The sequence below is a fragment of the Phyllosticta citribraziliensis genome (assembly GCF_038025025.1).
Source record: "Phyllosticta citribraziliensis strain CPC 17464 chromosome Unknown J3D65scaffold_2, whole genome shotgun sequence".
NCBI lineage: Eukaryota > Fungi > Ascomycota > Dothideomycetes > Botryosphaeriales > Phyllostictaceae > Phyllosticta > Phyllosticta citribraziliensis.
In genome coordinates this window covers 986,249-998,948 of record NW_027117339.1, presented here as the reverse complement: position 1 = coordinate 998,948, position 12,700 = coordinate 986,249, and the positions used below count along the sequence as shown (strand labels likewise).

General features: G+C 55.6%; 8 protein-coding genes across 8 annotated transcripts; 3 read left to right on the top strand and 5 right to left on the bottom strand.

Annotated features, from left to right (window-relative positions):
* Positions 1-1,103: 1,103 nt before the first annotated feature.
* J3D65DRAFT_547942 (CHD5-like protein-domain-containing protein) lies at positions 1,104-1,943 on the bottom strand (the record flags this gene model as incomplete). The annotated part of the gene is made up of 3 exons (XM_066796876.1): positions 1,104-1,462; positions 1,529-1,715; positions 1,857-1,943. The coding sequence occupies 3 exons, from the start codon at positions 1,941-1,943 to the stop codon at positions 1,104-1,106; spliced, it is 633 nt and encodes a 210-aa protein (XP_066658578.1).
* A 293-nt stretch (positions 1,944-2,236) lies between these two features.
* On the top strand, positions 2,237-3,331 carry J3D65DRAFT_547788 (uncharacterized protein; the record flags this gene model as incomplete). The annotated part of the gene is made up of 1 exon (XM_066796871.1): positions 2,237-3,331. One exon carries the CDS (start codon positions 2,237-2,239, stop codon positions 3,329-3,331), a length of 1,095 nt encoding a protein of 364 aa, XP_066658577.1.
* Positions 3,332-3,376: 45 nt separating this feature from the next.
* J3D65DRAFT_664684 (uncharacterized protein) lies at positions 3,377-4,385 on the bottom strand (the record flags this gene model as incomplete). Its single annotated transcript, XM_066802759.1, has 2 exons — positions 3,377-4,081; positions 4,155-4,385. The coding sequence occupies 2 exons, from the start codon at positions 4,383-4,385 to the stop codon at positions 3,377-3,379; spliced, it is 936 nt and encodes a 311-aa protein (XP_066658576.1).
* A 1,222-nt stretch (positions 4,386-5,607) lies between these two features.
* On the bottom strand, positions 5,608-6,719 carry J3D65DRAFT_613246 (putative endosomal cargo receptor). The gene is made up of 3 exons (XM_066799098.1): positions 6,517-6,719; positions 5,998-6,386; positions 5,608-5,902 (listed from the first exon to the last, which is right to left on the bottom strand). The coding sequence occupies exons 1-3, from the start codon at positions 6,674-6,676 to the stop codon at positions 5,753-5,755; spliced, it is 699 nt and encodes a 232-aa protein (XP_066658575.1). The 5' UTR covers positions 6,677-6,719; the 3' UTR covers positions 5,608-5,752.
* A 157-nt stretch (positions 6,720-6,876) lies between these two features.
* On the bottom strand, positions 6,877-8,464 carry J3D65DRAFT_613240 (uncharacterized protein). Its single transcript, XM_066799097.1, has 3 exons — positions 7,971-8,464; positions 7,481-7,919; positions 6,877-7,426 (listed from the first exon to the last, which is right to left on the bottom strand). Exons 1-3 carry the CDS (start codon positions 7,996-7,998, stop codon positions 6,997-6,999), a joined length of 897 nt encoding a protein of 298 aa, XP_066658574.1. The 5' UTR covers positions 7,999-8,464; the 3' UTR covers positions 6,877-6,996.
* A 422-nt stretch (positions 8,465-8,886) lies between these two features.
* On the top strand, positions 8,887-9,689 carry J3D65DRAFT_208400 (uncharacterized protein). The gene is made up of 3 exons (XM_066794480.1): positions 8,887-9,348; positions 9,404-9,570; positions 9,623-9,689. Exons 1-2 carry the CDS (start codon positions 9,094-9,096, stop codon positions 9,461-9,463), a joined length of 315 nt encoding a protein of 104 aa, XP_066658573.1. The 5' UTR covers positions 8,887-9,093; the 3' UTR covers positions 9,464-9,570; positions 9,623-9,689.
* J3D65DRAFT_208371 (SAM-dependent RNA methyltransferase) lies at positions 9,501-10,546 on the bottom strand. The gene is made up of 5 exons (XM_066794478.1): positions 10,146-10,546; positions 10,071-10,088; positions 9,906-10,016; positions 9,732-9,850; positions 9,501-9,680 (listed from the first exon to the last, which is right to left on the bottom strand). Exons 1-5 carry the CDS (start codon positions 10,459-10,461, stop codon positions 9,624-9,626), a joined length of 621 nt encoding a protein of 206 aa, XP_066658572.1. The 5' UTR covers positions 10,462-10,546; the 3' UTR covers positions 9,501-9,623.
* Positions 10,547-11,268: 722 nt separating this feature from the next.
* Positions 11,269-12,419, top strand: J3D65DRAFT_208411 (endosulphine family protein). Its single transcript, XM_066794481.1, has 3 exons — positions 11,269-11,619; positions 11,694-11,777; positions 11,836-12,419. The coding sequence occupies exons 1-3, from the start codon at positions 11,584-11,586 to the stop codon at positions 12,154-12,156; spliced, it is 441 nt and encodes a 146-aa protein (XP_066658571.1). The 5' UTR covers positions 11,269-11,583; the 3' UTR covers positions 12,157-12,419.
* Positions 12,420-12,700: the final 281 nt, after the last annotated feature.

Sequence of the window (12,700 nt, the reverse complement as noted above, 5' to 3'; positions counted from 1 at the left end):
GCTGCTGGGTATGTGGCTACAGTGGACATTGAGCCGCTCCCACTGCCGTCGAATGACGACCGCTGCCACAAGTCAACAACACGATGGACCGCGATGATGGGGACATATCCGGACACTGGCTCTTTGGATCGCCTGTCGGCCTTCAAAACATGGACGACATGCGCCAGTCTGCTTCTGGTCTCGATCGATTGATGGCATCGATGACGGAAACAAGAGACTGGAGTCATGGGCTTCTGCGAACCACCGAGGTCCCTGCTGCATCGCCAGACTGGTCTTGCGTTCAGCAGCGCTCGTCGGTTCACTGAGCGCCGGACTACCTGCCGACAGAGTCGTGACGGATGGACTGGGAAGCAAAAGGCCATTCGCTCTCGTCACGACATTGGCTTCATTTTTGGCTCTCTTTGGTCAATGAGGCGCCGGCAGCAGCAGTAGCTATGTACTACTCGCACCTCTACCACAACAAAGTCAGTATCAAGGTAAGCAAAGCGGAGACATGGCCTCCATCCAAGAACCCAGTCCGCAAAATATCAAAAACACAAAGGCAAGCCCCATCCCCCCCAACCTATCCCTACGGTTTGGCGCTTTCGAAGACTCGGCGATCTTATACTTTCCCACGGTCACGAGTTCAAAAAGAACGCCTATAGCGAACAACATTGAGGTGTTTCCAAAAAAAAAGCCCAATGCTCACGTCGTGTTGCTGCTTCTGAACCTCGCCCGGTAATGAGGAAGCGGCGTCCATCTTGTGAGAGACATGCGTGATGTTCATTTACGTCGGTAGTGTAGATAGAGCTATAATCTGATATTTGAATCATTCTTCATCACTCTTGATTGACCTGTGACTGTCAGAGGCCAGAAGTGCATCCCCGACGGATATTTTTATGTCGCCTTCGAGGTCTCTTCTACGACAGTAGAAGCTTGAAGTCATTCCGGACGATTTGAGGCTTGTTGAACGATTATCCTTCGCTTTTTGGCCATTTTACCCAGGAGACTTGCCGTCTGTTTTGGGTTCACTGAGGGACCTATTCGCCCCGTGATCATGGCCCTGACTGTACTCTTGAAATATCGACGTCTCTTCATTCATTTTGACTACCGACCCATGTCCATCACAGCTCTTTCTTCTCGCCCTCCGCAGGCAAAGGCTTCTCCTTCTCCAGCCCTTCCTTCTTCTGCTGCACCCTGCTCCTCATAGCCAGCACCCACAACGCCGCCAGCGCCTCGCCCGCCATGCCGACGACGCTCGCACACGCGATGCCCCAGATCTGGATGCTGACGCTGCCCATGGGCGCCTTGGGGAACGCCAGGATCCACTCGACGTAGCGCGGAACCCAGCCCTGCGGGATCCAGAAGAGGGCCTGCTTGGCGTACCAGAACTGCAGGGCGAAGCGCAGCCCGTTTGTGCCGAGGAAGCGGAGCGTCGAGACGGCGCGGTCGAAGGAGGTGCGCGAGGATTTGAGGGACGATTCTGCTCGTTCGTGGGCGCAGGTTAGCGCGGAGGTCAAAGCAATGCGGTTGCTCTTGATGTGCGTACCCGTCTTTTGGTATTCGGCGTACACCTTGTCGTGAGCGCGCCGCATCTTGGCCCAGCGCGCAAAGTCATCCTGCGCGCTCACGCTGTTCATTTCCTTCTTGAGGCGCAGGACTTCGCTGCGGAGGCGCGCTTGGTCGCGGGCGGCGTGAGAGTTTGGTGTCGGGAGCTTGTTGTAGAGAAGCCATAGCTGTGGTGGGAAAGACACGAAGAGTCAGCATGCGGAATCGTATCGTATCCCAAGGATAGAAAGAAAGATGATGGGACGCTGACAGCGGCAGCGGAAGAGACGTGGGGGAAGCGCCAGGTAGTTTTGCGACGCTGGACTCACCAGGTCGTTGATAGTAGCCGCACCGAGGGTGTTGACGATGTGTATCACGAGCGAGAGGACAAACACAACCAAAAGGAGGGATGCCATGGTGGCAGAGAGTTTCCGAGCTGTGATGTTGTCAAGTCCATGGTCTTCTGCGGAAATCTGGTCTCCAGCTTCTGGTCCCCTGGTCCGTGCGTTACCCGCGGGGACGGTCAGGGCTGACGTCGGTTCCGTTCTTCCCGTCGTTGTTGGTCGTCGACCGTCCATCAAACCAAAGCACTGAACTGGAGCTATCCCTGCTGCTCTCCAGCCCAAGAAGAGGACCGCCGATTCGACGTCTTCTTCCCTCTCTGCCCGACATGTCTTCTTCAAAATCCTCGGGCAAAACCAGCGGAGCAATGCAATTGCGCGCCTATGGAGCGCTCGTTGACATGTTCAACAAATATGAATCCCGCACTATTCAGATTGAGATCCTCCCGCCTGCAATATCTCCTCCAGAAGGTTCTCTGCTCTTAGAAGACGAAGAGGAAGGGTCCGCCGGAATCCCCAAGGCGGTTATTTTCAACGCCTTTCTCGCCGCTCGCAAAGTCTTTTTCGAGACAAGACATGCACTGACCGGACCGTCCGCACTGCAGGCAATGGATGCCACTCGCATCATGCTTTTGTTTGACCCTGAGCATCTAACCGCAGCCAACTACCGGAAGCGCTACCTTTTGGCCGCCCAAAGAGAAGGAACTGCAGGGCAATCTGACTTGGCGATCTTGGTCAGAAAGGACTTGATGTTCCTATTTACTCTATTCTCATCCCCCCTGTTCCGTCATACCAAGTCTCCGACTCTGTGGTCCCATTGCCTCTGGATTGCCCGGAACTACTGGGACATCGAAATAGCTTGGGCGCAGGATGTTGCAGGCGATGCTTGTGAAGGCGACTCCAGCGTCGACGAAAAGACTGCAGTATCTCGCTGGCTGATTTCTCAGCATTGGGAAAAGGTCAAGGATGCCACTACGAGCCATCCAAAGAACTACCATGCTTGGCACTTTATGCGGAAATTCGTTCAGCTTCTGTCCGAGCGGCTGGGAGACAAGCCCGAGTGCGGCTATCAGAGCGAGTTCGCAAGGCTCCTGCAAGAAACACACCAATGGTGCTTGAAGAATCCGAGCGACACCTCTGGATGGGCTTTTTTGTCGTTCATGTTCTGTCGACGAGAAGCAAGGGGCCACGAGGATCTGATAGGCGAAATCATGGAAAATGTCCTGGCGCTTGTCTACGACTTTCGATGGCGGCATGAATCCATCTGGACTTTCATTCGTACTGTGCTTGCCGCAAGAAACCTGATACCGGAGGACTCGCGGGCCAAACTGATCCATGATCTGGAAGAAAAGTACACGAACGATGGCAGTTCCGACGGCAATGCTCCTGAGACCGGAATCGCACCGCCACATCCCGCAGCTCTTGCCCTCAAGTGGATTCATAATAACTCTTCGGCCGGTTGAAGTCAAGGAGCAACACGGAACAAATCTTGCTCGAAAGATGTGCTTCTATCCCAGCGCGCGAACCGCAGCGCGGATTCCCCAGTATGCGAGCTTGAAGATCATGTGGAGGCACATCATCAGCAGGCCCAAGAGCCAAACAATGGCTGCCACCACGCCGAGAGCTAGACCCAGCGAAATACGTCCGGATCTCAACGCCTGGCGAGCAGTGTTCGGCGACTCGCTCGCAGCCTTCAAAAGTACTAAGAACGGGCACTCGGAGCCCACCTCGGCGCGGGCTGGCTGGATGGGAGGGACTGGTGGAGCCTGAGTCTTCGTCTTCCGCCAGGTCTCGCGCTGGCTTCTAGGCACGACAGGTTGATGGAGCAAGGTGGGGCGCTGCTGTCGCACGAGATATTGCGGACCCGGCGAGTACTGCGTCAGCCTCTTGCTCCAAGCCGACATCGCCTCGACAGAATTCTGGTCGAGGATATGCTCCGTCGCCCCGCCGTTGATCAGACCGTAGTACGGGCGAAGGTACTTGCGGTTGATGGCGTAGACTGTGTGCACATTGATGAAGTAGTTCCTCATCATCCTCTTGCCGTTTTCGAGCGAGATGCGCGGGCTCCCGAGACCGTTCTCGTTGTGCAGAGATCGTGGATGGTACTGGGATGGCGCGATTGGGAGGTACCAGGCGAGACGCTTCTGGTCTGCCTTGCTGGCGGGATGGCGGCCGAACCTCTGCTCCAGGCTTCGGCCATGGAATGAGGTGATCTGCTGTGCGTTAGTCTCGGACTGGCATTGACTACGGGTGACTGAAGACTGGACACCGAACCGGGAAACTTACGATGTGGAAGTGGACTCTGGTCCGGGAGGGCCGCGAACAGACGACGACTGGATGATCATAGGCCTCAGCCCCAATTTCGGCCCTTGGATGGACTTGCTGGACCGCATTCTTCTCCAGCTCCTCCAGCCGTGGCAGCCAGAGTATGCGTCCGACGACCACGGCAGAATCTTCTGCGGGATACTCGTTCAGGGCCTCAGGACTGGGCTTGGGCGAAGCAGAAGCGGAGCTCATGGTGACGGAACCCCATTCCACGCGGAGAGAAGACGCATCCATGCTGGACATGTTGCAAAAGTAGCGGGGAGAACGTGGTGGTCGCGGGAATCGTCGGGTGCGTGAGGTGCGGTGGATGTGGTGGTTGACGAGTTGGTGTTGACGGCCGGGTGAAGACAAGTGCCAGACGTACTTTTAAATCACCAACACCTCGTCCTTTCACTTCAACCTCAGCCGCTTCAGACAGTCACATAGCCGCAACTTTGGTCTGAGCCACTTGCCAAACGGACATCGCTGCCTGTTCCCGTGCCTCTCCCACTTCGTCTTTTCTGCCTCACTGGGACCTGACCACCCTGTCTCTGTCAAACAAGTCTCTAAGAAGCCTTTATTAGACTGTAAAAAGACTCTCATCCGCCTCTATGTGCTGCGCCTTGGGTCTGTGCTCTACAGAGTCTGCAAAAAGCCAGCATTTCATCATCCTACTTCCGCTTGCACCTCATTCTCCTCGCGCCACCCCAGCCCCCGAGGCTCCCCGACAGGTTTAAATCAATGACTGGCTCTTATCTACTTTCTGCTCCTCTTCTCCAAACAGGATCCCTTTCCTCAGCCGTCGCGATTGGCTGCAGAGAGTTGCGGCAGCGCGGCGCGGGCCGCCGGCGCGTAAATCACTAGGTGCTGCCTTGCCGCTGAGCGCGACGGGAGACGCTGGGACATTGCGCCACGCCTATCTTTTTTGTCGATGCGAAGATTCAATTTCTGCCTTGTTTGTCTGCCTTGATGCAATACAGAGGTCGTCATCTGTCTTGAAAAACATCCCTAAAACGTAGAGAAGATAGCTGGAAGTCCTGTTGAAAGTTTGACATGTCAGTGTATATTGATGATGGCTTCAATTTCAGAATGGAAACCCGCGAAAAGATAGAGCAAATATCCAAGACGTGTGGGTAATCTATGCCTCTGGTCGATGTTGGATGTTCAGTCACGCGGTCGAATGCTCCTCGTTCGTCAACGATGTCCTTCGATACTCTTCGCCTGAGCCAGGTCGATTTTCGCTACTCTGCCGTCGAATGCTCCCCTCTTTCGGCGTTCTTTTCTTTCCCTTGCGCCGCGAAATAGCAGCGAAATGGCAGGATGAGGTCCGCGTGCGCTTTGGGAGCATTCATTCGCGTACGTGTACCGCAGAGGAGAGTACCAGAGCACAGTTTATAACGCCTCTTCTCACACAGTCAGTCAGTGCAGAGCAGAATCCCTTGTCATTTTGAATCCATCTTCCAACGCCCCCACGCATGCTAGGTATTGATGTCCGAGTGTCAACGCAACTACGCTGACCATAGTGGAAACAGAATTAACTCGTATTCTTCGTCTGACCCCTCCGACAAGAAATGGGCAAACTAAGTAAGCTTCTGCTTGATGAAGAAGGCCCGCAGATGCGACAGCTGCCACGCGCAAGTCACGCCCAGCACCGCGACCTGGATCAGCGTCCAGCGCACGACCTTGGCGTTCGTCGACTCGGATTGATCTCTGAATTCAGCTTCGCGTTCCTAGAGACAAACACAGCTATGTTAGCCCCTCAAAGCTTCCAAACCTCCGATATGCTGTCCAGGGGTGTTTGACGGAACGTCGTGTCCCTACTTACCCTCTGGAAGACCTGCTCGCGGCGAATATCCTGCAACCGCGCGTTCAAATCGCGCACCTTCTGCTGCAAATCCTGCATCTTGCCCTTGTCGTTGCTCTCAATCTGGCTGGTGGCGCCAATCGCCATGTCGATGGTCAGGCGGATGCTGCCTGCGGACTGGCCACCAAACACGCCTCCAGCCGTAGCCTGAGCGCCGATGGGCGACAGACAGATGCGGTGCTCGCCGCTGTCGGCCGCCGAGAAGGTGAAGCGCCCCTTGGCCGCGCTGCGCTGCGACACGATCCGGTGGTCGTTGTCGAAAGTCTCCTCCACGCTGATGTACGTTTGGATGTTGGGGTCAGGAGCGTAGGCGCGTGCGGTGTGGTCCCAGTGCTCCATGTTGTAGTGGCCTGGAAAGCTTCGGGTTAGCTGGGTGTAACCTTGGGCGCGTCGAGGTAGCAGCGCGCAATCTCTCGGGCTTGACAGATGTTTGGAAGAGGAGAATAGGCAGGAATGTCAAGCCGGGCGCGGCGTACTCACCAACAACCATGGTGTCGCTGGGCAGATCCTCGAAGAAGCACTTTTGGCCATTTCCTTCCATGTAGAGGTAGAGAGCTTTTGCCGGGACAATCCAAGCCGCCAGGGCGAGGAAAGCGAGCAGCGAGCTGAAGCTCGACATTTGTGATCTCGATCGAGCCATTGGAAGCTGGCGTGGTGTTCTCGCTGGGGAGCTGGATGCTGAGGGACTATGGAGTTGGAGCAGCACGGGTGGTCCATGCCGGCCACCTGTCGGATACCAAAAAGGGATAGCGTGCACGTGACAGATCCAACACGACGGGAACCTCCCGTCGCGAACTTATCTCAGTCATCTGGACTTCATCACAATACACGAACTGGTTTCTCAAATCATCTATTCGCTATGTTCTACATAACCGCCATTCCCTCGTTCACGGATCGTGAGTCTGCCGGCTTCCTGTTGCGAGAAGAAAAAAGTCGAACGCCCGATCAATGCAATCAACTCTAGCCATTGACGACCACGCCACCATTGGGATGCAAGGTCTGCCCGGATATGGAAGCACTATCCAGACTTGCTAGAAAGACAAAGCATGTTGCAATCTCGCTGGGTTGGCTCGGACGACCCATGGGAGAAGTGAACTGCTTCTGAGCCTCGTCGTTCATCGTCGCTGGAATTAGGGGAGTCCAAACAGGGCCCGGCGCTACTGCGTTGACACGAATACCTCGGCCAACGTACTGATTGGAGAGTCCGCGGGTGAAGGCGACGATGGCACCCTTTGTGGATGTGTAGTCGAGAAGGTCCGGTCGACCAATGTACGCGTTGACAGAAGCGTTGTTGATGATGGAGTCGCCCGCCTTCATCTGCGGCAGAGTGTACTTGGCGATGTAGAAGTACGGGTGGATGTTCACGTTGAAGGTGTTCTCCCACTGCTCCCTGCGATCACTGGTCAGGATTTTGTCTCAGGTGAGACTGCGGCTTGCGACTTACTCTGACAGCTCGTTGATATCGTTGATCATCATCTGGTAAGCGGCGTTGTTGACGAGGATGTTGATCCTGCCCATCCACTCCAGAGCCTTGTCGACCGCCGCCTTACAGTTCTTCTTGTCTCTGAGATCCGTGGCGAACAGATGGCACTTGTTGCCATACTTCTCGACCAATTTCTTGGTCTCCTGGGCATCCTTCTCCTCTTCGGGCAGATAGACAATGGTGCTCTCGGCCCCTTCCATGGCATAGAGTATGGCGGTTGCGCGCCCGATACCACTATCGCCACCAGTGATTAGCGCCTTTTTGCCTTCGAACTTTCCGGCGGCCTTGTAAAGCTGGTAGCCGCCATCTTCGGTCGGGAGGTACTCGCTCGCAGGCGGCGGGCCTTTCATGTCGGATTGGCGACCAGGAGGGTCCTGGTGCGAAACAGGAGGCTGATGGCCTGCGGAGAAGTCAGTACGTGAATTGGTACTTCATGCTTTCAAGCGCGTACCCCGCTCGAATTGGGACTTGTCCGCCATTTTGATTGGGATGGTCTGGGTCGACGAGAGTCGGACTTGGAGCGCAAGGTTGCTGAGAGTTGAGAGAAGTGTGCAGATGTTGAGTGGCACCACGCAGCTCACTGAAGGGAGGTGTTTTTAGGAAAGCGCGTCTCTCATAATGACATCATCGGCGACATGTCAGGTCTACAAGCACTGTTGAAAACCTAATTGCGCACTGCAAGGCATGGCCCAACATTGGATTGTTTGCCATTGTACATGGAAAAGTCGAGAATAGCGGGAGACGTCCGGTAGATCGGATGGTGGGCGTAGATCTCAGCGCAACTGCTGGTCTGGAAGCTTTGGCGATGGAGGCTCCGCAGTTTCGCGCCAACGCAGGGAGCATTCAAAGCCAACAACGCGTCAACTCGCAAGCCGGCTGCAATTTCACGCCTTGGTTTGACCGTGGCCAAAAGCCTCCCCTCTCACCCCGAGGAATCACGGGGACTGAGCAGTTGACGTGATGACAGGATGCGGACGAGGTAAGGTAGCTCGAGCAACGTGCATGGTATGACGTCAGGGCGCGGGCCAACAAAGTGCTTCCCGTCCTTCCTTGTCCCCCTCCCCGGACATCAAGCAACCCCGAACGTCAACCCTTTGATGTTCGAAGCCCACTACGCGTGTGGGGAGCTCATGGTTTCTTGGACCGTGTGGACATGTCATGCCAAGGGTCTCGTGTCCGAAAACAGGGTCTCGTCTGTAGTCCAGCCTATCAACAAACAACGGCAGGAGCTGCTCAAGCACAGGGACAGGCTTCCTTCAGCAGGGCTCCCGCCATGAGGATGAGCCCTACTGCCCAAGCGGGAAGTGGGCGTATTCTGCTTCTGTCGTCCATGACGTCCGGGGCTGACGATCCCCAGCAAACCTGAATTTACACTTTCACTGCCATTATGTATAAAGTCGATCTATGGCAACCCTCCTAGGACTGTTCACTCATCATCACAAAGAACCTACCAATTCCTCGCCATTCATCAACACCCATTCGGTTGACAGTCAATCCCACATCTTACGGCGTCGAGCAAAATCCGAACCTCTACTTGTTCTCGAACCGATCCCACATCAGATTAAAACATCATCATGCCTGTTACCCGCAAGACCACCTCCAAGCCCGGTTTGATGGCCCGCCTTCGTGGTCACAAGAACACCACGACAACGACGACGACGACTACCACCAGAAAGACCCGCTCGCACCGCAACCCGACCCGGAGGACAGGCCATACGACCACGGCTGCGCCCGTGCATCACCACAAGCGTCGCCCAAGTTTGAAGGACAAAGTGTCCGGCGCGATGCTTAAATTGAAGGGTGCCGTCACCCGCAGGCCCGGTGAAAAGGTGAGAAATTCGTATCTCGACCGTCCATGAGCAATACACTGACGTAATCCCTTAGGCCGCTGGCACCAGACGCATGCGGGGAACTGATGGTAGGGGGAGCCACCACAGGTATTGAGTTGAGCGGACGGTCGGTGCCTGAGGAGTGGAATGTTGTACGATGCGCAGTGTGATACCCTGATTTTCAATGTTGAGCCGATATGGAGAGCACAGCGTGGTTTGATAGTAAGACGTCCTGTATTTTTTTGATGCCGACTAGTTCCAACTAGAGCATCAGATCAAATGAGGTCTCCGAAACCTCTTTCCGAGTCCTTTTTGATTAAATCAACCATTCCCTATTCCAGTCAGTTACGCGGCTATCAGGAGTGGTGACGTGATGATCCGACCTCTGGCATGATTGGTTTTCCTTCCTTGTCCAAAACGTAGCGGAAGGGCATCTCGGTGCTCTCGTGCTCGTCGACCTTGATTTCAGGATTGTCGACGTACGGAATTTTATCGAGGGGTACTACGGCATGGCATGAGAAAGGGGGATAGCGTCAATCGGCATGCTTGCCACTTACTCCTGTCCTGGACGATCATTCTAGTGACCCTGACTGCCGTATCAGTGGTCATCTGGACAGGCCCGAGTCGACGGCCCTCGAAACCCTTCTTGCGAAGCTCTGAGGTCCTATCTGTGGCGCGCCGTCAGCCATGCATGTTGCAGCAAGACCCACAAAACAATATACCTCTTGGAGGATCATCACCTGCATGCAATCAGTTACTCAAGTCGACACATGCATGGCGTCAATTCGAATCCATACCGAGAATGCCGCCAAACAGAAAGACGTCAAACTTGTCGCCATCGGCAGGGCTTAGCTCTTGGGTTGCTGCCGGGTCGAGCAAGCAGACCCTGGGCTTGTCGAAGAGATTTTCGACGCTATCATGCTCGACTTCGAGACCTTGGACATGTGCCAAGTTTTCCGGCAACTTCAGGGTGTTGGGGACGCTTGATAGCAAGAAGCGCACGCCAGAGGCTTGCGACTCGCGCGCGATCGAAGCATACTCGAGAGACGACCAAGCCTCTAGCTCGGGATCTAGGTGCTCAACCACAAACGTCTTTTTGATTGGAGAAACCATGGTCTCCGGATGGAAAGATACGTGGAACAACGTATGCGGCTTGCGGTGGCTTACACGGTTTTGGATTGTGCCCACCGGCAATGGTGGTCCGAAAGAGAAAGATGGTAGAGCACGTGATGGAGCAAAGTAACAGGCTCTGGGATGCGGAAGCAAAAGAAAAAAAAATTAAGGTTACGAGCTGCCGGACCCTTTTCGACGGTATCTCTCAGCAGGGGCGTCGGAGGAGGAAAGAATGGTGGAGGGCGAGACGCGTGGAATGAAACGACGATGCGCAAGTGCAACTGAGCGCGCAACAATTTTTGCTGTTCCTTGGTTGCGTCGTCTCGTCTCGTCTCGTCTGGTCTGGTCTGCGCGTGACGGGCGGTGGGAGGGATCAGGTCCGACAGGCGGCTGGCTGGCGAGTGCGACCAGTAGCGCCATTCCACCTCACCTAACCTGAACCACCTCGACCTGACCTGCTCTTCAAGTCCCCTCGTCAACCCTTTTCTCTGTCCACCTCACCTCGTCCACTCAGCTTCCGCGTCTTGCTCTCTGACTCGCCCTCCCGACCAAAACCCTGCCCTGGCGTGGCCCGGCGACTTGCTCAAGCCTACTTTCGTCCAAGCACCGACCCCACTATTCTCAAGCATCCTCTGATTCATCCGGCAAACGGCCCTACCGCCGCCCCGTTCGAGTCGAACCGCCGCATGCTCGCTGCCAGTTGAGCCTGAGCCTGAGTCTGCTTGTCGTACGTCCGCAGGTCCCGCTGTCCAGTCCATTGTTGTTGTCGGTGTCGTCACGCCTCTGCTCAGATCGCAGGGATCGCCTTATCGACCTGAGCACATCCCCGCCAGCGTCTGCCATAGCCCCAAAACTGTGCTATTACTGGCAGCCGCAACCAACCCGAGTTTGCCTTAGGCCAGAACGCGGTCCTGACCTTTGCTGAGCACCAGTTATTGACGTGTACCCTTGCGGTGCTACCATCCACTCACCACTCGGTCGTCCAGAGCCCGAAATCCTGAAATCCGACTGCCCAAAGACAAAGCCGCCTGCGACCTCCGCTACCCCTCCATCCTCAGGTCGTTCGCCGACCCAAGACCAGCTCAACCACCTTCGCACACGTCCTTCTCCGACAGATTCACCATGAATCCGCATCAGAAGAACAAGGTTGACATCAGCGTGCGTCACCCTGCGCAACCGCGCCTGCTGCGACTCTTCGCAAACTGCCACTGACATCCATTGTACCACCACAGTCGCTGTCGGCCGAGGAGCAACGTCTGTTCCGCCTTTACGGCAAGTTGCCAAACCGCAAGGACCTGCTCCAGAACAAGCTCAAGGTACGGCAAGCAGCCAGCCTCGGTTCCAAGTCCTTCCGCTAACCACGACACTCTGCAGGAGCGCAAGTACTTTGACAGCGGCGACTACGCCCTCTCCAAAGCGGGCAAGGCAGATGACGTCGGCGTCACTCAAATCGGCCGCGAACACCCCGTTCCTGAGAACATTCCGCACAGCTCATCACCCCACGTTGGCAACGGTGGTGGTGTTACTGCTGCCCACAACCCCAACGGCCAGAGCGCCAGCCCTGTGAAGGAGGGCACCTTCCTCCACCGCGAGACTAGCCTCAACCATGAGACGAGCGCCGAGGACGTGCCCAAGGACGCGGTCGAGGCCAAGGCCGAGGAGGAAGGCAAGGCTGTGCCCATCCGCCAGTCTTGAAAGGACGCACGTGTACGGATATGGGCTGGAGAATGTTTGATATTTGGCAGCTTTGTGCCGCTACATGACTTCATGTCCACTTTGCGAGCAGGATTCGGATTTGATTTGCTCACCACTGCAACGTCTTCCTGATCCGCAAAAGCAGGCGCAAGGAGGGATTTGGCGTTGGCGTGGGACAAGGTCATTCATGAGGATGCCAGGGACGGTTTCCCGGGGTTATTAGTCTCCTTCTTGTAGCCAACTTCTGCCTCGACCGAGAGCGGGTAGCCGAGTCGTTGCCTTGGCCGTGCACAGTGTCCCAGCACGGCTTGGAGAGACGGGCACCACGGATAGATACCAAATTTGATGACAGTAAACGGCGGGCAAACAAAGCCTTGTTGGACTGTGAGATTATGGTCGGATGCGGGCCGACGCGCAGGCAGCAGATGAACTTGGGTCATCTCTCGTAGCGATCCACTAGCTGCATATACGGGCTTGACTTGGACGAAAGCGGCGACTGTTCAGTGCAAGCACGCAGGGTCGGATTCAGCTTCGTCCCATTGCG